This window comes from Spea bombifrons, chromosome 3 (assembly GCF_027358695.1).
Source record: "Spea bombifrons isolate aSpeBom1 chromosome 3, aSpeBom1.2.pri, whole genome shotgun sequence".
Taxonomy (NCBI): Eukaryota; Metazoa; Chordata; class Amphibia; order Anura; family Pelobatidae; genus Spea; species Spea bombifrons.
Window position 1 is genome coordinate 84,951,646 of NC_071089.1, and position 22,387 is coordinate 84,974,032.

Sequence of the window (22,387 nt, forward strand, 5' to 3'; positions counted from 1 at the left end):
AATTTATTAAATAGAAAAAATATAATATTACCATACAAGATCATTATACACCAAAATACCTGCGTATGTATGGATTTCAAAATGTTTTAATAGGGTATTCAGATATATTTCATGGTACAGATAAAAAAATATAACAAGCATTCTATTTGGAACAGAGAGTAACATAATGAGCTTTTCACACAAAAATGGATATTGTAAAGAAGATTTCAATATTTAACCTTTTTCAGTTTCTATGGCAACATCCTATCAGTGCTTGGTTTTCCATCCCATTTACTAATAACATTTTCCTGGTAAATTTAGGAATATGTATAAAGAATTATGGTTCTAATGGTGGTTTTAGTTTCAAACGTTACAAAATTCAGCGCAGGAAGCAGAACAGCACCTTAAAAAACTCAACAGACAGTAGGGAGGTACGGAACATGTCCAACTATTAGCACACGTTGATCTTTTAGTTTAGGGACTATAAATACAGCGAGTGTCATTTTTAATTAAAATTGAATAAGAAAATTGTTATCATGTAAAATTGATATAACTTGCAGGTGAAATCTGTGTTACCAAGTGAACCAGAGTTTTGCAAACAGAAAGATCATTCCAGTAGTTTGCACAGATAATGATTTCCACCTTCCATAAATATTTCTTTATGACCACCCCTCCCAGTTATTTTGAAATTTAAAGCTGTGGAGTTTGCCTTCTCACTTCTTACTTGCAAGTACACGCTTCTTACTCATCATGCTTTGTGATAGCGGAGCACTCTAAACTCCAGAAATGGGGAATTGTTGGAAACTTGCATTTATTTTTTGTTTGCTTAATTTATTTATTTTAAACAGTGAAGGGTAAGTACAGTTACATATATATTATTAGGGTTTTATTATTAACTACAAATTGCTACATTGTATATTATATTGTAAAAAGATAGATTTTTGTTGTGAATGTTCTTAGTTCCTAAATATAGGTTTATTGCAGGGATTGTATTAATAATTCTAAATGGGATTTACGTTCTGTCTAATTTAATAATGTTTTTTTTTTTAACTTGGAAATGTAGTTGGTCTATGAGAATGTCCTCTACTTCTCATGGTTGGATTTCATCATTGTTGAATAATGTTCATAATTAATCCCATATTTCTAAGAATCACTACTACATAATTTAGAAATATAATTATTATGCTTAGATATATAGATGAAGCATGCTTGCATTCCACACTTTCCATTTTTATGGAGTCATATACTTATATATACCTATAACATATGGATGCCTTTTTTTCTATGGATGTCTTTAAACATTTATTATTTTAAATGATACTTATGATTTCTTTGTCCAACTTTACCAGGTTCCTCTAACCGTAGATCAAAATATACCCTAATATTTTAAACACATTATCTTTGTAACTATAAAAAAGGGACACTTTGAAAAAATAATAAATTTACATTTTGGATAAATTTGAATGTTGTCCTTAGACTGGTTTGTGTTCACAGTCACTGTTTTTATACTCTTAAAGACATTGTTTTGTAGAGTTAAGTGGCAGCTAGAAAACAAATAAAAACCATTAATCTAGCCTATATGTCATAACTGTTCTTACTAGTGTGCTATTAACTGCTTTAACAGTTCATACAACTTGGTAATAAAATGTTGTTCGCAAGTCAAATGTTAGATAACCTTCTTAGTGACTTTTAGATAACTAATGGTCCCTGACCTCACGTAAATAGCTGAATTAGAATGACGTTGATCTAGATATTATAAAGTTATGACATTGATTGCATAATTGCTTGATGGCATTTAGACCCATTCTATCAATACTACTAATACTTGAAACTAGACAGACTAGATTTTAGTTGAACACCGTTAACTCGAACAGGTACACTGAAAACTTTTCAAGCCAAAAATGACGAATGTTGGGAAAAAAACAATAAATTTTTATGACAGTTGAACAAATAAGTCAAAATGGACAGAATAAAGGTGTGGTAATGGATGTATAACCTTTGAATTCATGAAAGATTAGTTATTTCAGCTGAGGAGCACACCCTTCTGGAGCTCCATGGGTTAATGAATTACTGTAGATTGAAGCAGGGAAAAATGGCAGAAGACATTTTTAAGTCAGAGAAGTCTAAAAATAGCTGTTTTCAGTATTTCACCGTTGTAAAGCTCGTTCTTTGTGTTGCTGAAGGGGACACTCCCGCAGTCATTCACCTTATACCATACCTTTTTTGCATCCAAGTGCATAAAGGAATTCAGCACAATCCTCCTCATATACATTGCACATATATCTGGGATTGTCTGGGATATAGATCTAACACTTGACTTATGTCTTTGAGGTTGTCTTTTCTGATTAAATACTAACATTATTTAGAGGTTAGAGGTTAACACAGTAAGGGATGCATAGGATAGGTATAAGGCTATCCTGAATCTAAGACAAGATCAAGGAAAATTTGGAGTCTCTAAAGCAGGAAAAATGAGCCAAATGGTCTTCAAATTGTGTGTTTCTATGTTAATATGAGAAATATCAGAAAACAATCATGAATATCTCCAGCTGTGGCAACTATAGTTGGCCCAAATTTTATGAAAACCAATGCCCCAATCATACCCTTTACATTTAAAGTATCCAAATTGGTATGGGCTTAACCAAGTCTAGCCCATGAAGTAGAAGTAAGAGCTAACAGCTGAGTAGGAATGGAGATCTGTACTGCAATAGCACAGACCCCCGTTGGGTTCTCGCCTGCCTGGGCTGATCAGGGGAGATCACATAATGGCACTTCGGGAGCAGGTTTTTTTGCATAGGCACCAAATATAATCTAGATGTGAATTTAAGTAATTCTACTTTGCTGGCATGGAATCTTGTATAATATTTTTTTTTAAAAAAAGGGCAAACCTCATTTTCTTGTTGAAGCAAAGATCACTTAAGCCTTCCTGATTACGTAACATTCATTCATTTATATGAAAAAATAGTGATCTTGACCTCCTTACCTAATGTATTTGTGTGTAACACTAATAAATGACCAAAGCCATGGGCAAAAGTTAAAGTTCAATCAAGTTGTTATGAAACCTGACCTCAGTCTCTCCTGGTGTACATGACAATGTTCACGAAGTTCAGCTTGTTGTCTTCTACAGGCGTGGCTTTCATTAAAAGTATTTTGTTACATTAATATTTTAGCTATCATATTTACAGATCCTGTGCTTATGAAATGCTAATTGCTTTTTAACAACAAATTCAAAGTTATATATCATTTATTGTGTTGCTTTTGTTTATGAAACGTGATTGGGTAAGTAGTTAGATTCCCTTGCTTATCAATGTATTTTATGAAAGAGTACTTTTGATAATAAATACAAACTAAATATCCTTGAATTTTTTTTTTTTTACAGTGTGAATCAAAATGACTTAGGGAATACTAGAATCCAGAATACTGGTAATTATAGAATTTCTTTTCCTTTAAGGTTTTAGATCCATTTTAAGTTTTATTTGAATTGGGGAACTCTATAGCTTATTTAAAGATCCAATATATTCATCTTTCAAAAAATGTACAGTTTCTCCTCCCACGAGGATATCAGGATATATTATAGCTGATATTGTTCTATATTATCAGATTAGAGAAAGACCATTTATTTCTGTTCGGGGGGAAACACTATAATTTATGAGTAATTAGCCCTCCTTTCGTCTTTGATAATTATTTCATTATTGATGTATTGGAATATAAATTGAAAAAGGACCTTCAAACCCCATAACTAAATCAGAAGCCACCAAAATCAATTTTGAATCTAGGTGCACCTTTACCAGTGTTCCATTACTTACATTTTAAACATTAAATAACAACTGAATGTGTCATGTTACTAGCAGTTGCCAAGACTAATAATCTGTGTGTTACAATAAAAAGTAAACTTTGTACTTTATTACAGATGGAAAATACGTAATTACATTGTCCATATTTTTTAGTGCGTTCAATAGCAACACAATACAGAGATACCAATATGTGGAGTCTTTGAGTAATGTTCAGGTTTCAGGATAATACACGATAACAAGATACTAAACCAATCTGCACGATACTAACCATATCTGCAAGAACTTTGTCTTAAGTTTACATGTGTAAACCTGCAATTATATACGAAGTCATTTCTCATGTGATGCAGGACTGACAAGATACTTTTCAAGATGTCTCCTGGTGTAAAAGTTTTCTATTAGTTAAAGTTTTAAACATACAATTTATTGACAAACTATTTCATCAGGATGAATAGATTGTGATTTTTGTGAGAGCTTTTACAATAATGGCAACACAGTTAGAAAGTTACATACGTAAACTAATTTAATACAAAGCATTGGTGTAAAATTGGATATAAGCAATTATTGCATTCACATTTTCATGTAAAATACAAGGAGGCAGACATTATTCTGTGGTCCATATCCCATGTTTGAGAAAGCTCTCTAGGAGGGAGTGGCACTATCACCTTCCTTCTTGTAATGTGGGGTGAGCATATAGCTAATGTAGGGCAGAAGCTTTCCAAAGTAGGTCTGCACTAGCAATGAAGGTGAAGCGTAGACATGGACATTATAAGATTAAATATGATTAAGGACGGTATCAGATGAACTTCATTCTCTGTGCTTCCGTGCCTATAATCAAGGATTCTTGTGTCCAAATCTCAGGCACGAGGCTCTTTGAATAGTACCTATATCACTAAATAAACATTTATACATAAAGGCATCTTGCCAATAATCAAAAGCATCAATTTTTGTGTTGACACACACACACACTTGCCCTATTAAGCACTGTGATTTACTGGTTTTGTGTACCTGTTTTTATCTATATGTTTAGAATACATCACGTTCTGTGACTTTAATAACAACTCAAGGCCACTATGTGACTGGAAACAGAGCTATAGTGGAAACGATCATGGAGACTGGATACGAGCCTCAAAAAACACTCCAACATGCAATACCGGTCCGAATGGGGGTTATCCTAATGGAAGTAAGATACTTTTTATTTCCTTAGTCTAAAACTTACTTTACCAAGAATGTCTACAAAACTATGTTACTGACTCACATATGGTTGTTTCAATGCACATATACCAAGATTTGTTTAAACTTGAGTCTTTGTTAACTAAAGAACTTAAACCTTTAACAAGTCTCCTCACTATATAAATGAAGATCCTAAATATTTTTTTAAATAGATACTAAACTATCTGGTTGGCTTAACAAAAAAACTTTTTTCCCCCCCAACAGCCGGATATTACCTTTATCAGGAGGCAACTAACCTGATCCCAAATGATGTAGTCAGGCTGGATAGTCCATTTCTTACCATTGCAGCAGATGTATGTGTTGACTTCTGGTACCATATGTATGGTCAGGAGTCTTACAATGAACTCCGGGTTCTAGTTTCTGATGAAGGAGGTGAATCAATTTTTTGGCAAAGAAGTGGAAACCAAAGTTCTTCCTGGTTGTATGGTTCCTTTACCGTTCGAACTTCAAGAGAGAAAAAAATTCAGGTAAAATCGCTTTTTTTTCTTAGGCATCATTGTTGCGTACACAAAAATCTGTATCCTAATGATGGACCATCCAAAGAGGCACGATGAGTACAGTGCCCTCATACTATAACTGTAAGGTGGGGGGGCATAGGTAGTGACCCGCTGTCAATCACATCACAGTGAGGTAATTAGTAATCACCATACAATGAACACAAAACTCAAATGTCTCAAATACTAGTAGCTGGTCTGTATTACCCTTCACCATGGCTTTTAAAACAAATCTCAACACTAAATAATTTTCAACCCAATTAAACTTGATTGCTAATTGCTAAGATAACAGCTTTGTAAGGCTTTCCAAGAATGAAATGAATGAGGAAGCACAGATTATTATTTCACAATGACTTTGATTTGCCCTGTGCCTTAGTTTACATTTGGTCATGTATGAGTCAAAGTGCTGTAGGTAAGCAAATATCCTTAAATCATTGATGAATAGCTAGTGCCTCTTAACATGGATGTTTTATTGCATTACCATCTAGTGGTGATAGGGCTGCAGAACATTCTTACTGCATTCTTATTCTAGTGAAGAGCAATTCTTTGGAGTTTGCATTATTAAAGTGTTAGTTTAATGCGTTAAATCCAGACAACCCTTACGAGATTTTGTTTTTTTAATCTAGTGATTTAGTAAAGACATTCTATCTACTTAAAAAGGGTCAAAAGTTTCAAACCAAACAATAGATCCTGCAGTTCATTGATGGAAAACTTTTTTTTTTAAAGATAGACTTATAAGCTAAACTTTTTTGTCAATTTGTTGATTTAGGTAATTTTTGAAGCCGTTCGAGGGTTAACAGAGAATGGAGACACAGCTATTGACAATATAGGAGTAAGACAGGGACCATGTGGTAAGATTATTTTAGTTATCAATGTTTGTATTTTGATCTCTGGCTTAATAACTATACATGTAGTTGTTGTCAGTTATATCAGAGACCGACAACCACCAACATAATAGTTCTCCTCTTGCACGTATATATACTATATTACTATTTAATCCTGGATAAGGAAAGGTAACATATTACTGCACAGGGTTTAATTATGAACATCTTTATTGCAAGTAACCCAGACACTCCACATTTTATGGTACAACTCAAGGTTGAAATTTAATGCGAATAATGGTCTCGCCATCTCATAATGGTAATTAATAATTATTTATTTAAATAATTAATAATTTATAAATATATATAAATGATTTTTGGAATACAATCCTTTCAATTTCTTCCAGAGTCTCAAAGGACCGTGACTTGCAATTTATTTGGCCTTACAATAATATCAATGGAACAATATTTTGTTGGCAGAATGATGTTTTGTAATGCTATGTTTAGATGTAGAGATATACAGTTAGCTGAGTTATTATAACCGCCTTTAAAAAAGCCAATTAAAAACATAGTTTTAAAAAAATCATTATATTAGTAGGATGGTATAATTTCAACCAAATCTATATTAGAATGATGTTCTTTTTGGCATTAACTAACACATTTTCTTACCTTTTGCAGAGTTAAGTACAGCCGAAACAATTACAACAATAACCACTTCCATGAAACCGACTTCACCTGTAACTATACCAGGTAATATTTTGCTGTTTTTCATTTTTAATACACTGTTTAAATTGTATTTGTTATGCGTGTTGCGTACATTAAATGTCTTTTAAATACTGAAGCATATCTATTTCTTTGCACGTCTAGGCGGGACTTGTAGCGGTTATGGGGATCCCCATTACTTCACCTTTGATAACTATCCTCATACTTTTATGGGAAATTGTACATATACCCTCACAAAACTATGCGAAGAAAACAGCACTTTGCCATATTTTAATGTGGAAGTTGGGCACGAGTACAGAGATGGCAATACATATGTCTCATATGTCAAACAAGTGACGGTGTTCGTTCATACCTACATTATCAGCCTGGAAAAGAAAAGGATTGTGAAGGTAAACATGAATACAATATAACAAGAAAATACTATGCTATTTAAAATAATATCTTAAAAGGATGATAAAGATTTTCAGATGTACTTCTTTTCTAACACTTGTTCAAATTAAAATTGCCAGGTGAATGGACAGACCCAGTCTCTTCCCCAGAGCTTGTCCCCTGGTATATCTATTGGTCTGACTGGTCAATATGCTGCTGTCACAGTTGACTTTGGACTTAAAGTCAAGTATGATGGAGACCATAGAGTTGAGGTGACTCTTTCTAAAGTGTACCAGGGCAAAGTATGCGGAATTTGTGCCAATTTTAATGATAAGCGGGGGGATGATAACCTCAATCCTGCCGGACAAAGGGAAGACAATTCTATCAGCTATGGCAACAGCTGGCAGGTGCCCGGTGACTCAAGGTAGGAGCTCAGTTTTGTTCCTTATACTTATGTTGCAGCTGCAATACCCCTAAGAAATGTACCATTGAAGCTAAAGGTGTGTGCTTATAAATTAAAATAATGACTTATGTCTGAGTTAACCATGAGCCTCTACTGCATGTGAGACAAATTTGATATACAGAATAAAGGATACATTGTTTTAATTTGATTCAAATGCAGCATGCTAAATCTAAGTATGAATAGATTTATTGACTGAAACCCTACATTGCTTTCTGTTTGTGTTTCAAGCTGTACTCAAGACTCAGATCACACTTTTGACTGTACAGACGAAGAAAGACATGAAATTGAAAGTTACGACTCCTGTGGATTTATTCTTCCGTTTGAAAGCGCATTCAAACACTGTCATCTTATCGTAGACCCAAGGGAGTACTTCATAAATTGTTACTACGACATGTGTGCTCTTCATCTGGACCCACAAGTTCTCTGTAATAATATCCAGGCATACGCAGATGCTTGCCAAGAGGCAGGTGCTGTTGTGCTGCCTTGGAGAAACGAAACTTTCTGTCGTAAGTAAAAAAAATATATACATATACTTATATATAACTTGAAATACCATCCTAAAAGTCACAGGCAAACCTGGAAAACTCTAGAAATCAGAGCTTAATACCAGACCTCCCTGTGTTTAGCCTTCATGCAAGGAAGCATTGTTTGATCATTCCTACTACTCACTAAAACTCCCAATCCAGCTTCTGTCCAGCCCTCGCCTCATTAAAATCTATTCAGGGTTGGCTCCACATCAATAATTGGCTGCGCTAGTCCCATTATCACAAACTGGAGAATAAGAACTCTTACAGAGGAACTGTTGTGGGAAGTTCTCAGGTATGGCAACAGATGCTTCTTGTACATCTGGCATTTACATTCGCTGAACTAAAAAAATGCTATTTATTTTATTAATTTGCTTAACTTACAACAAAGACGAAATACGTTATATTAATAGTACAACTCATATGTTATATCTTTTACAAGTAAAATCTCTACAAAAACAGAAATACATTTTAATTCAAAAGTATAAAACTGCATATATTTGTATTTTTTACAGCTTTGCCATGCCCGTCCAACAGTCATTATGAGCAATGTGGCACAGCGTGTCCTGCTACTTGTGTCAACCCAGGATCACCATCCAACTGTAACCTTCCATGTGCCGAGGGATGTGTCTGTGACCCAGGGTATGTTCTGTACAACAATAAATGTGTTCCAAGTGGACAGTGTGGATGCTGGGACGGAGACAAACATTATCCAGTGGGATCAGAATTCTGGACTGATGACACCTGCTCTACAAAATGTAACTGTCCATCACAAGGAAGCGCATTAGTCTGTAAATCTACTTCATGTCCTCCTGGCACGTTCTGTGGTATCTCAAATGGAGTACCTGGCTGTTATGATCTGACGTTTGGTAGCTGCACAATCTATGGAGACCCTCACTACACCACCTTTGATAAAGAAACCCATCACTTTATGGGGATATGTACCTATACATTATCAAAGGTTTGCAGCAATACCACCTCTCTGCCATATTTTAATGTTGAAGCCAAGAATGAGCATCGTGGCAACCCAACTGTTTCTTATGTACAAAAAGTTAAGGTAGAAGTCTACAACCATCAAATAACGATTGTTAAAAATGAACCAAATCGAGTTCAGGTAAGTTACTTACACACTGTTGAATTGTATCATATATTTGGACAAATTCTCTTAGTACTTCATGTGTGCAACAGAATCATGTCATACAAACTTGTATTATAAAATATATGTGGCTTTGTTTTTTGTGGTAGGAAAACACATGCAGATGTGCTTCTGTATATTTATACTTACTTATAATACCTCTATTTTTTTCCGACTTCAGTGTTTTGAGAGTTAAGAGTTTGGAGAAATATAAAATATCATATACTTTTTATTTAATTCTATACTTTTCATATATCTTTTCTATTTTCATTAATAATTTGTATTTCCTAGGTTGATGGTATCTGGACCACTCTTCCAGTGAGTTTGGTTAATGGATCTTTGACCGTGACCCGAAGTGGAAGATACGTCCTTGTAGAGACTGATTTCAAGCTCACAGTCTCTTACGACACTGATCATACCGTTGAGGTGAAGGTCCCCACTACCTATTTTAATCAAACATGTGGAATATGCGGTAACCTAAACAGCATCCGCCAAGATGATTTTATGATGCCTAATGGACAACAAGCGCAAAACTCTAATGAACTTGGAAACAGTTGGCAGGTGGATGATGATGATCCATCATGTACTCCTGTAGACCCACCACCAATATGTCCACCAGAGAAAGAAGATCTTTATGAGACCAATGAATACTGTGGTCTTATAGCAAGCCCAGATGGTCCATTCAAAGCCTGCCATTCTGTTATCAATCCAAACAGATACCTGGAAAGCTGTGTATTTGACCTATGCGTTGTTGGTGAGGCTGCCCTCTGCACTGCTTTAGAGGCGTATGCTGATGCCTGCCAAAAGGCCGGAGTTTCTATCACTTGGAGAAATGCATCATTCTGTAGTGAGTATTTTAAGAGGTTTACACATGTGAAAAGAACATATAATACATTGCTATGGTTGTGAAACGTATAATGCTGAAGAAAATATAATGTCGAAAAAGTTTAATTTACAAATATGATAGCTGAGGTCACATAACATCCAATGAATGCATTCAATATATATGTTTAAAAAAAGAGTCTTATGAAGATCCTTAACAATAATATGAATAATTCAAGTAATAGCAATATAAGCAAATAATGCAAAATTTACAAACATAGTAAAAATATAAAATAAAAAATTAAAGTACAAACGGTTATGAAGGGGGGGCAGTCAGTCTGTCCACACTATAGGTATTTAGTACTAGTGTCTGCACACCATTCAGCTGATAAGTCATGTATTAATGTTTCTATGGTAGACATTTTAAAATGTTTAGAAATACTTCTTTTGACATTGTTGATTTTCATGTTATTCAGGTATAAGCTGTCCTATTAACACCCATTATAACCCATGCGCCAGCGCATGCCCTGCCACTTGCTTGGACCAGAATGCAGCACACAATTGCAGTAAGCCTTGCGTGGAGGCATGTGAGTGTAACGACGGCTTTGTTCTTAGTGGAAATAAATGTGTCCCTGTCACCGAATGTGGATGCTTTTACAATGGCAAATACTATGAGGTTGGTATATAACATATTTTTAATAACTCTTTTAAAATACCTGTTATTACTGCTTACTTTACCTTTACTTGATTTCTGCGTATCAACTGAAATAGCACTTTAATTTTTAAGACTAGCCAAAATATTTGATTATAAGAGAATATTCAAACACTGACAACTATTTGCAAAACAATATTGTGTTAAACTTTACATTATAGCAAAAACATCCATCATGTGTTAATTGTGTTATACATATTGTATTGAAATATTGTTAAAATACGATGAAAGTGATGGTTTTTGGTTTTTCCAGAAAGGAGAAATCTTCTGGCAAGGAGAATGTGAGAGCCAATGTAAATGTATTGGAAACAACCAAGTGGAATGCAGCGATAAACAATGCACACCTAACCAAATATGCAAAGTTGTGAATGGAGTTCTAGGATGTTACCCAGCGGACTCCACAATCTGCCATATTCACGGTGACCCTCACTACATCACGTTTGATGGCAAACTGTACCATTTCCAAGGAAGCTGTAACTATACTGCTGCGGAGACCTGTAAAAACTCATCTGTAAACTTCTCCGTCACAACCAGGAACGAGCACAGAGGGAGCTTGAGTTGGACAGCTTTAAATTCAGTTGCTGTTAGGATAGAGAATCTGCACATTATTTTGGGAAAACACAAAGTAGTTTATGTGAGTATCATTAATCATACTTTGATGATGTGAAACCAGCAAATACATGTATTCCACTTATTATAATTGAGTCACATATTGTGTTTACGAGTTTCCAGTTTAATATATCGATGTTTTCTATCACCCATTGATCCTTTTGTTGATGGGGCCAAACAATATGAATGTAATGGCGGATTACTTTTGTTTGTTGTAGGTTGATGGCAAACAAGTTTCTTTACCTGCGACTCCAGCACCTGGGATCTCAATAAGTATAATCGGATCCTATGTTGTTCTGCAAACCAACTTTGGACTTGAAGTGAAATTTAACGGTGACCATGAACTGTTTGTTAAAGTGAGCGAACATTTTAAAGGGCAGCTCTGTGGTCTCTGTGGAACATACACTGAAGACATACTGGATGATTTCCTGAAGCCTAATGGTTTGATAGCCCAAACCTCCAATGAATTCGGAAATAGCTGGCGGGTTCCTGACAAAGACTGGGTGTAAGTATGAGCAGACAATGCAATAGTTTTACAAACAAATAAACAATCGTAAACAGATCTGTAGAGACAGAAAGTCGGAAACATGCCAAGAGCCGCACAGATATTTTATTTTTAATCTATTTTTATGCTTAGGGGGAGATTGTATTCAAAATGTATCAATATATTGTCATGTGTGTAGAAAAGATGTGATATGTTTACACATTTTAATATGTTTTATTAATAAATGTGTGTATTTCACTGTAGGTGTGAGGAAGATGCCGTTGACCCTCCCCCATGTAATCCAGTTGATGAGAAGGAGTATGAAGAACAATGCAAAATTATTCTATCAACTGATGGACCTTTCAAGGACTGTCACTTTTACATCCCTCCCCAGATATATTTTGAGAGCTGTGTGTATGATCAGTGTGCCACAGGAGGAAATCTAGATCAATTCTGTAATGCTTTAGAGGCTTACGCTGCTGCCTGTGAAAGTGCCGGGGTTAATCTCGGAAACTGGAAAGACGACACTGTTTGTGGTAAGTGACATTTGACATCATGTGCATGTTCATTCAAATTAATTACAATATTGATGTGAGTGCTGCCAATAAATAAATAATTCAAAAAATAAAAACAATTAATATGTAATACTGATAAAAATATACAACACAATATATTAATAAGGTGAACAAATAATACATAAGAATGTGTCAACAGTTTCAAGCTTACATAAGAAAAAACATTTACCCTGTCTTTTTCTTGAGCATTGGGAACTGCTCACTGGCATTAGAAGCGGTTTTCCTCACTTTTCTTGTTTTCTTTGTGCTTTATAATTTTTCTACTGGCATATACTTATACCAGGTTCCCAATATTGATGTTTTCCTATCAGTAATTCAGTTTGGTTCTGGTTTGCTGGTAAAACACCTTGGCATGTAGATGCTGTCCTACTTAATCATGATATGTTGCTATTTTGTTTCTTTATGAACGCTAGGGTTTCGCAGCCCATGTATATGGTTTTTGGCAATTGAACATACTTTGTGTCTCCACCTTAGAGTAAATAGTGATAAAAAAAAAATAATGCCCTTAAAAGCAGTCTTCCCATTTCTACTGATATTCTACATAACCTGAAATTGATTTATTACAGTCAAGCCTATTGAGCGCCTGCTGATTCTCACTAAGGAACTTTAAAATCAAAATAATCATATATTCTTCTACTGATTAGTGAAAATTGGAAAAATATTGTATATGTTAGCTTAAGTTAAAGTTGGTTGATGAAACAACACATACATTTATTCAGGACAATGTCATCAATGAATAGTAATAGTAAATTTGAGCAAAGATACATAAATATGAGACCAATTAGCAATAACTTGTAGGTGAAGTAAATTATTCATACACACACAGTTTTGAAGTATTGGCCTTTTAGTATTAACACCCAAACACCCTTTTTCTGATAAATCACCCGCTGATAAATGGCAAGAGGCTCTTGTTCGTTATATTTTATGTTTTGCTACTTTTTACTATGCTTTTATGATTACAAGCTTAAAAACATTTTGTACCTTTTGCTACACGTCAACATTACATTTTTTTTTTACAGATCTATTACCATCTACACCAAAGCCTATTATTTCAACCACTACAGGTAAGTGCTTTGCCACTGTATGTTGCTTTTAACATGTGGTGTGATTGCCTCCTCAGAAATAATATTACATGAGCCCTAGAAGTATTTTAACACCATTCTAAACATATTTCTAGAGCCCGGTACTCAGTGCCCCCTTGCTTGCTCATTTGATGTGGATTTGTGTCAGTGGAAACAGTCAAAAGCAGATAATATGGACTGGATACGACTGAAAGGTCCTACTCCATCGGATTTAACTGGTCCAGACTTTGATCGCACAACTGGAGGTAAGATAATCATTTCCCATATGTTCAGCCTGTTACAAAAAATGGTGTTTGAAGGAAATGTATTTCGCTAACACAATCTCTCTCTCTTCCAAAGATGGATACTACCTCTATATTGATGGGCAGCATTCAGAACATGGGGATTTCGCTAGACTAGAAGGCCCTGTGTGTGAATTAAACAGACCTCATTGTTTACGACTCTGGTACCACATGTATGGAGATGCGCAAGAAATGAGGCTAGAAGTCTATGTCGTAGGAGAACATGGATTGGAACTTGTTTCCATACATGAAGGGAACCAAGGAAATTTGTGGCACTTAGATGAAATTTTCATACTAAACAGCGGCAAGGTTCAGGTATGTGTATAGTTTATATGGAGTGAGTTAAGTTTTTTTAATTATCCACTCTATACACTACTAACCAAATACTATATTGTAATATGCCCCTCATGTTGTGAATTTGTAGATCTATCTAAGAATACATGAAAGAAAGAGATTTATTTAGACAAAATCTTTTATTTAGATTTTGAGCCTTTGATGCTTGGTATTATCAGTGGGTCAGTTTAATTCAGGATTTCTGCATTTACCAAAGTTACGTTTACTTTGTAATGTTACATTCAGAGAGGATAGTGAAAGTTTGAGGAAAATGTACTACTTTGTAAAGTCTTTTCAGACTAAGGCACTATTTCTGCTGACATCAGCTTAGACATTTTGTAAAGTGGGATTCATTCCAATTTTATAAAGACCTCAGTGGAATTTGTCCTTTTAAAGTTTAGTTTTTATGCTGTATTAGGGTTGTATGTCGGGCACTATGAACTCAGTGTTGAGATGCACACCCAAAAGGAAAAAGTCAACACCAAAAATTGTCTGGTATAATTTAATGCAAACAATTTTACAATGTAAAACATACATAGCGCTAAAGCATGAGTCCAATTTACACAAAAACAGATTTACATGCGAGAACACAAAAATGAATGAAAACAGGTCTCACCCGAGATCTCCAAAAGCATTCATAGCTATCCACTGTGCTTATCAAGGGCTGGACATGGCAACATATGACGCCTAAGTTGGCATAAGAAAACTCCTTAGACTTCATTCTGTTTTTAAAAGATTATGTAGAGCTCAACTTTACTATCCAGTAAACAAGACCACCAGTGACTATGCATCCAAGCCATTGTAAAATTATATGCATCCCTGAAGTATATGGCATGTTTTGCAACTAATATGTTTTTCTGTCTTCACAGATCTTTATAGATGGCGTTAGAGGTGAAAGTTATCGCAGTGATGTTGCTGTTGATGACATCTCTTTATTAGCCGGATACTGCCCTGGTATGTCATGAAATAAGCAAATCTACTTCTGCTTACTACCCTGTAGTAGTTCTAAACACTAGACTCACTGAGTTGCTGCTATTATAGCTGAGCACTCCCCTAATTCTGAGCAATATTAGGAAACCCTATATATAAATATTATTTGCAAAACTGTATATAGTATACATTTATTCCTGTTTATTTTTTCCATCCTAATAGGCCCGACTACCTCTACACTTACAACCACCACTAGACCTCCGACAGGTAAATAAACGTTTTCATGTCTCCTCAATGTGTGTGAGCCTCTGTTCCCCACTTACTGAAATGTGTGTGAACCTACCTACATCCAAAGCAAACTGAGGTTAGACAACAGTGACACGTTCATCCCCGGAATAGTGGGGCTGTAAGGGTTTGGCAGTCCACTAATGTCTTCTTTCAAATTGAACACACATTACTTCTCCACCTTAGACACCCAGAAAATGTTATAGTAAATGGTAATAACCTGCTCCTTTACAACTTCACCATTAACATAGAAACATAGAAAGCCATGGCCCATCTAGTCTGCCCAACCTATTGATTTATTACCGTCAAGCCCATTGAGCTTCTATTGATGCTCACTGGGGAGTTTTAATATTCAGAATGATATATTCTAGAGGTTGAATTGTGGGGGATTAATCTACTAATTTGTAAAAATTGGAAAAATACTGTATTTGTTTAGGATATACACATATTTTAAGTTTTTTACATTTAATACCGAGCAAGGAAAAGTTTTCTGTTATCTAGCTTTGGTGTAAAAATCAACTTTGTAAGTTCTCATGTGATTTTACAATTACAAGCTTAAAAATATTTGGCAGCTTTTCCTACACTTTGACATTTATAATTTATTTTTTACAGATCTAACATCATCTACACCAAAGCCTATAATTTCAACCACTACAGGTTAGCACTGTGCCTCTGTATGTTGCAATTACCAAGTGATATAATTATCCCCACACAAATATTATTATTATATAAAAACAGTAGTTTTTAAGACATTTAAACATTAACTCCCACTCATTATGCACTACGAAGGATGACTTCTGTTGCAAGAAGGTAGTTGCTTTCCATGTATAATGCTGGAAAATGTACCACTGAACCATCAAGCCTGCATCGACTGCCTTTCAGCTGCCGAGGGCTATGATAATTTCATGTATGCTTTGCACCATAGTGCCATATATATAATTTCCAGTCCTTGGTACTTGCTCATTTGATGTTGATAGGATTTACATACCATTGTACATAATGTTTTAGGAAAAAGAAAAAAAAAATATAGCTTAAAGAAACACAAAAATATTGTTATTATGAGCGCTGTATATGGTTTTTCTAATAAAATGTATAAATTCTTGCAACAGGCACAACCACTACAACGTCTTCCAGTGTGACCACGTCAACTACCAAAAGCACCCCTTCTAGAACGACGACTCCAGCCCCACTCCCACCTGGTAGTTTATATTTTACAAATGTTAAAATGTAGTTTTCATTGTGAGATACTGTATATATATATATATATATATATATATATATATATATATATATAGTCAAGAATAGCAGCTCAAATATGGACACCGTGATGACAAATATGAAACATATTAGCTGAAACACCAATGATTTACATGTTTTTTTGTAAAATGTTTGCAGATGTATTACTTCATACTAATTACAGCCAGTCTAATGTTATAGTAATATGAAATATAAAAAAAAGAAGGATTAACTTAATTACCGGTAATCAAAGTAGTCGTTTGAGCTGGCTCAGCTCCAGCTTGTTCTGCTCATCTCTTCACTATGGGTATTGTTTTTCTAATTATACTAAAATGTGACATCACTTTGTAAATAATTCATATTACTGTCCATAGTAAATTCATTTTTGCCCGTTCTGCATCTCCAACAGTATTACATCAATAATTTCTTATAATGTTCTTTTCCTCTCAGGTTCTTGTGAAATACACGGAGATCCTCACTACCACACCTTTGATAATCAAATCCATCACTTCATGGGAACCTGCACATACACTTTATCTAAAGTCTGTGAAGATGACGGACAGCTACCACACTTCAATGTGGAAGCTGCTAACGAGCACAGGGGAAGCAATACTAGAGTATCGTATGTGAAGTATGTGAACGTGGATGTGTACGGATACAGGATCACTCTGGAGAAGGACAGACAGGTTAAGGTGAGATAACACGGATCACAAGACATATTATATAATGAACTACTTTAATTGTGCATTTGTAATAATAAACAAAAGGTGACGCATTAAAAGCAAGTTTGGATTCTTGTTTTTGTGATTAAAGGTGGATGGTCTCCCTGTGATATTACCAGTCACACTTTCACCAGGAGTTAACATCTTCCTCAGTGGAAATAATGTTTTGGTCACAACAACTTTTGGTCTGAGAGTGAGTTTTGATGGAAATCATAGAGTGGTGGTGACTGTACCAGCCAGCTATGCAAATAAAGTTTGTGGAATATGTGGGAATTTCAACGGGAATGTGACGGATGACTTTTTAAACCCTGATGGAGAATTAGAGTCAAACTCTGCTGATCTTGGAAACAGCTGGCAGGTTGAGAATGACACAAGGTAAAGAATACACATGTGATATATAAATGTTATTTCTATGAGGAGAAACATGCATGCTCATGTTTACCAGGCCTTGGGTTTTAGCTGGTGTTTATCATAATGCTTTAAAAAAACAACAAAAAATTTACTGTTTTTATTATATTTATCTCACAGCTGTTCTCCAGGAGACAATCATACTCCAAACTGCACAATAGAAGACAAAAACACCATTACCAGCAACAGCTTCTGTGGACTCATCATCGACAGTAACGGCCCATTCAAGGAGTGTCATAATATCATAAATCCATCAACGTACTTTGATGACTGTGTTTACGACCTGTGTGAATTAAACCTAGACCCCGGCTCTCTATGTAGGAGTCTCCAGTCTTATGCAGAGGCCTGTCAGTCTCATGGAGTCACCATACATCCCTGGAGGAATGACACCTTCTGTCGTAAGTAGGACTATTAAGTAATAGCTAAAATAAAAAAAATAAATAAAGGATTCCTCACATAGTTTCAGTTTCAAATTTTCAGATTATAGTGCATAATAGTTTTTATTTGTATAAATCTAAACACATTATCTTTGAATTTCTTAAAATCTCAGATTGTATGTTTTTTACAAAACTTGAGCATGATGTACTATGTAATACCCTTTGTGTTTTATACTGGAAACAAGTCAGTTAAATCTCTAATAGCGTACAAAGCTCTTACAAACCTGATTTTCATACCTTTCTATATGACTAGCTATTTAAATTGATATCTGAGAGGGGTTTTGTACTGAGGATTGAACAGCAGAGGAAGTAAGGAGTTGTATTTTGACTGTGAACTTTAAATGGTTTTTAGTTATTTTAGATTCTTCTTGACAAATCCTTATATAATGTAAGACACAGCATCTATGTTATGTAATCTAATTTCATTTAGCAAATGCTATGTGTTTTTCCCATAGCTCTAAAGTGTCCACCCAACAGTCATTATGAGCAATGTGGAACAGCGTGTCCTGCTACTTGCGTAAACCCAGGATCACCATCCAATTGTAACCTTCCATGTGCCGAGGGATGTGTCTGTGACCCAGGGTATGTTCTGTACAACAATAAATGTGTTCCAAGTGGACAGTGTGGATGCTGGGATGGAGACAAACATTATCCAGTGGGATCAGAATTCTGGACTGATGACACCTGCTCTACAAAATGTAACTGTCCATCACAAGGAAGTGCATTAGTCTGTAAATCTGCTTCATGTCCTCCTGGCACGTTCTGTGGTATATCAAATGGAGTACCTGGCTGTTATGATCTGACGTTTGGTAGCTGCACAATCTATGGAGACCCTCACTACACCACCTTTGATAAAGAAACCCATCACTTTATGGGGATATGTACCTATACATTATCAAAAGTTTGCAGCAATACCACCTCTCTGCCATATTTTAATGTTGAAGCCAAGAATGAGCATCGTGGCAACCCAACTGTTTCCTATGTACAAAAAGTTATGGTAGAAGTCTACAACCATCAAATAACGATTGTTAAAAATGAACCAAATCGGGTTCAGGTAAGTTACTTACACACTGTTTAATTTTAGAGGAATTTTGTTAGTACTTTTGTGTAACAGAATCATGTTATACAAACTTGTATTGTAATATATATGTGGCTTTGTTTTTTGTGTGCTTCTGTATATTTAAACGTAGGATAATTCTTACGACTTCCCGACTTCAGTATTTTGAGAGTTAAAAGTTTAGAGAAATATAAAATATCATATACTTTTTATTTAATTCAATATTTTTCATATATCTTTTCTATTTTCATTAACAATTTGTATTTCCTAGGTTGATGGTATCTGGACCACTCTTCCAGTGAGTTTGGTTAACGGATCGTTGACCGTGACCCGAAGTGGAAGATACGTCCTTGTAGAGACTGATTTCAAGCTTACAGTCTCTTATGACACTGATCATACCGTTGAGGTGAAGGTCCCGACTACCTATTTTAATCAAACATGTGGAATATGCGGTAACCTAAACAGCCTCCGCCAAGATGATTTTATGATGCCTAATGGACAACAAGCGCAAAACTCTAACGAACTTGGAAACAGTTGGCAGGTGGATGATGATGATCCATCATGTACTCCTGTAGACCCACCACCAATATGTCCACCAGAGAAAGAAGATCTTTATGAGACCAATGAATACTGTGGTCTTATAGCAAGCCCCGATGGTCCATTCAAAGCCTGCCATTCTGTTATCAATCCAAACAGATACCTGGAAAGCTGTGTATTTGACCTATGTGTTGTTGGTGAGGCTGCCCTCTGCACTGCTTTAGAGGCGTATGCTGATGCCTGCCAAAAGTCTGGAGTTTCTATCACTTGGAGAAATGCAACATTCTGTAGTGAGTATTTTAAGATGTTTACACATGTGAAAAGAACATATAACATGTTGCTATGTTGGGGAAATGTATAATGCTGCTGAAAATATATTTATAGGTGGACATTTTTTAAGCTCTTTATTTTAATTATTTGATCATTATTCATCGCATCAACAATGCATAAAAACAATATAGATAAAGTTTGACTTACAAATATGATAGCTTAGGTCACACAACATCCAATGTATGCATTCAATATACCTGTATATGTTTAAATAAAGAGGCTTATGGAGATCCTTAACTATAATATGAATAATTAAAGTAATATCAATATAAGCAAATAATGCAAAATTTATAAACATAGTTAAAAAAATTAATAAAAGGCTAAAGTACAAATGCTTATGGTGGGGTCAGTCAGTCTGTCCACACTATAGGTATTTAGTACTAGTGTCTGCACACCATTCAGCTGATAAGTCATGGATTAATGTTTGTATGGTAGACATTTTAAAATGTTTAGAAATACTTCTTTTGACATTGTTGATTTTCATGTTATTCAGGTATAAACTGTCCTATTAACACCCATTATAACCCATGCGCCAGTGCATGCCCTGGCACTTGCTTGGACCAGAATGCACCACACAATTGCAGTAAGCCTTGCGTGGAGGCATGTGAGTGTAACGATGGCTTTGTTCTTAGTGGAAGTAAATGTGTCCCTGTCACCGAATGTGGATGCTTTTACGATGGCAAATACTATGAGGTTGGTATTTAACATATTATTAATATGAAATATGAAATAGCATTTTAACCAGCCAAAATAGTTGATTATAAAAGTAAAGAGTGTGGAATATTCAAACACTGACAATTATTTTCAAAACAATATTGTGTTAAACTTTACATTATAGCGAAAACATCAATAATGGGTAAAAGATGTGTGGAAAATGCATTAACAGACTAAATGAACCTGACAGCTATATAAAACCAGGAATAATTGTATTGAAATATTGTATTGAAATATTGTTAAAATATGATGAAAGTGATGGTTCTTGGTTTTTCCAGAAAGGAGAAATCTTCTGGCAAGGAGAATGTGAGAGCCAATGTAAATGTATTGGAAACAACCAAGTGGAATGCAGCGATAAACAATGCACACCTAACCAAATATGCAAAGTTGTGAATGGAGTTCTAGGATGTTACCCAGCGGACTCCACAATCTGCCATATTCACGGTGACCCTCACTACATCACGTTTGATGGCAAACTGTACCATTTCCAAGGAAGCTGTAACTATACTGCTGCGGAGACCTGTAAAAACTCATCTGTAAACTTCTCCGTCACAACCAGGAACGAGCACAGAGGGAGCTTGAGTTGGACAGCTTTAAATTCAGTTGCTGTCAGGATAGAGAATCTGCACATTATTTTGGGAAAACACAAAGTAGTTTATGTGAGTATCATTAATCATACTTTGATGATATGAAACCAGCAAATACATGTATTCCACTTATTAGAATTGAGTCACACATTTGATACATTTTGTGTTTGCGACTTTCCAGTTTAATATATCGATGTTTTGTATCACCCATTGATCCTTTTGTTGATGGGGCCAAACAATATGAATGTAATGGCGGATTACTTTTGTTTGTTGTAGGTTGATGGCAAACAAGTTTCTTTACCTGCAACTCCAGCACCTGGGATCTCAATAAGTATAATCGGATCCTATGTTGTTCTGCAAACCAACTTTGGACTTGAAGTTAAATTTAACGGTGACCATGAACTGTTTGTTAAAGTGAGCGAACATTTTAAAGGGCAGCTCTGTGGTCTCTGTGGAACATACACTGAAGACATACTGGATGATTTCCTGAAGCCTAATGGTTTGATAGCCCAAACCTCCAATGAATTCGGAAATAGCTGGCGGGTTCCTGACAAAGACTGGGTGTAAGTATGAGCAGACAATGCAATAGTTTTACAAACCAATAAACAATAGTAAACAGATCTGTAGAGTCAGAAAGTCAGAAACACTCCAAGAGCCACATCGTTTTTTAAATTGTTTTATCTATTTTTATGCTGTGTGGTTTATTGTATGCATAAT

The 22,387-nt window shown here is 35.2% G+C and overlaps 1 protein-coding gene across 1 annotated transcript in view; it reads left to right on the forward strand.

Annotated features, from left to right (window-relative positions):
- The first annotated feature begins 703 nt into the window (after positions 1 to 703).
- The window catches only part of LOC128484060 (IgGFc-binding protein-like), a 70,874-nt gene continuing 49,190 nt past the window's right edge, over positions 704 to 22,387 (forward strand). The window contains exons 1-30 of the mRNA XM_053460378.1: positions 704 to 833; positions 3,356 to 3,399; positions 4,798 to 4,950; positions 5,205 to 5,467; positions 6,264 to 6,345; positions 6,994 to 7,065; positions 7,183 to 7,427; positions 7,548 to 7,831; positions 8,099 to 8,376; positions 8,910 to 9,508; positions 9,821 to 10,376; positions 10,828 to 11,027; positions 11,317 to 11,697; positions 11,891 to 12,177; positions 12,421 to 12,692; positions 13,751 to 13,795; positions 13,909 to 14,058; positions 14,153 to 14,409; positions 15,297 to 15,381; positions 15,580 to 15,624; positions 16,255 to 16,299; positions 16,752 to 16,841; positions 17,329 to 17,570; positions 17,692 to 17,975; positions 18,129 to 18,406; positions 18,901 to 19,499; positions 19,774 to 20,329; positions 20,863 to 21,062; positions 21,362 to 21,742; positions 21,947 to 22,233. Of these exons, the coding sequence (XP_053316353.1) occupies positions 766 to 833; positions 3,356 to 3,399; positions 4,798 to 4,950; positions 5,205 to 5,467; positions 6,264 to 6,345; positions 6,994 to 7,065; positions 7,183 to 7,427; positions 7,548 to 7,831; positions 8,099 to 8,376; positions 8,910 to 9,508; positions 9,821 to 10,376; positions 10,828 to 11,027; positions 11,317 to 11,697; positions 11,891 to 12,177; positions 12,421 to 12,692; positions 13,751 to 13,795; positions 13,909 to 14,058; positions 14,153 to 14,409; positions 15,297 to 15,381; positions 15,580 to 15,624; positions 16,255 to 16,299; positions 16,752 to 16,841; positions 17,329 to 17,570; positions 17,692 to 17,975; positions 18,129 to 18,406; positions 18,901 to 19,499; positions 19,774 to 20,329; positions 20,863 to 21,062; positions 21,362 to 21,742; positions 21,947 to 22,233 (7,328 nt within the window). The 5' untranslated portion in view covers positions 704 to 765. The remainder of the gene's footprint in view (positions 834 to 3,355; positions 3,400 to 4,797; positions 4,951 to 5,204; positions 5,468 to 6,263; positions 6,346 to 6,993; positions 7,066 to 7,182; positions 7,428 to 7,547; positions 7,832 to 8,098; positions 8,377 to 8,909; positions 9,509 to 9,820; positions 10,377 to 10,827; positions 11,028 to 11,316; positions 11,698 to 11,890; positions 12,178 to 12,420; positions 12,693 to 13,750; positions 13,796 to 13,908; positions 14,059 to 14,152; positions 14,410 to 15,296; positions 15,382 to 15,579; positions 15,625 to 16,254; positions 16,300 to 16,751; positions 16,842 to 17,328; positions 17,571 to 17,691; positions 17,976 to 18,128; positions 18,407 to 18,900; positions 19,500 to 19,773; positions 20,330 to 20,862; positions 21,063 to 21,361; positions 21,743 to 21,946; positions 22,234 to 22,387) is intronic.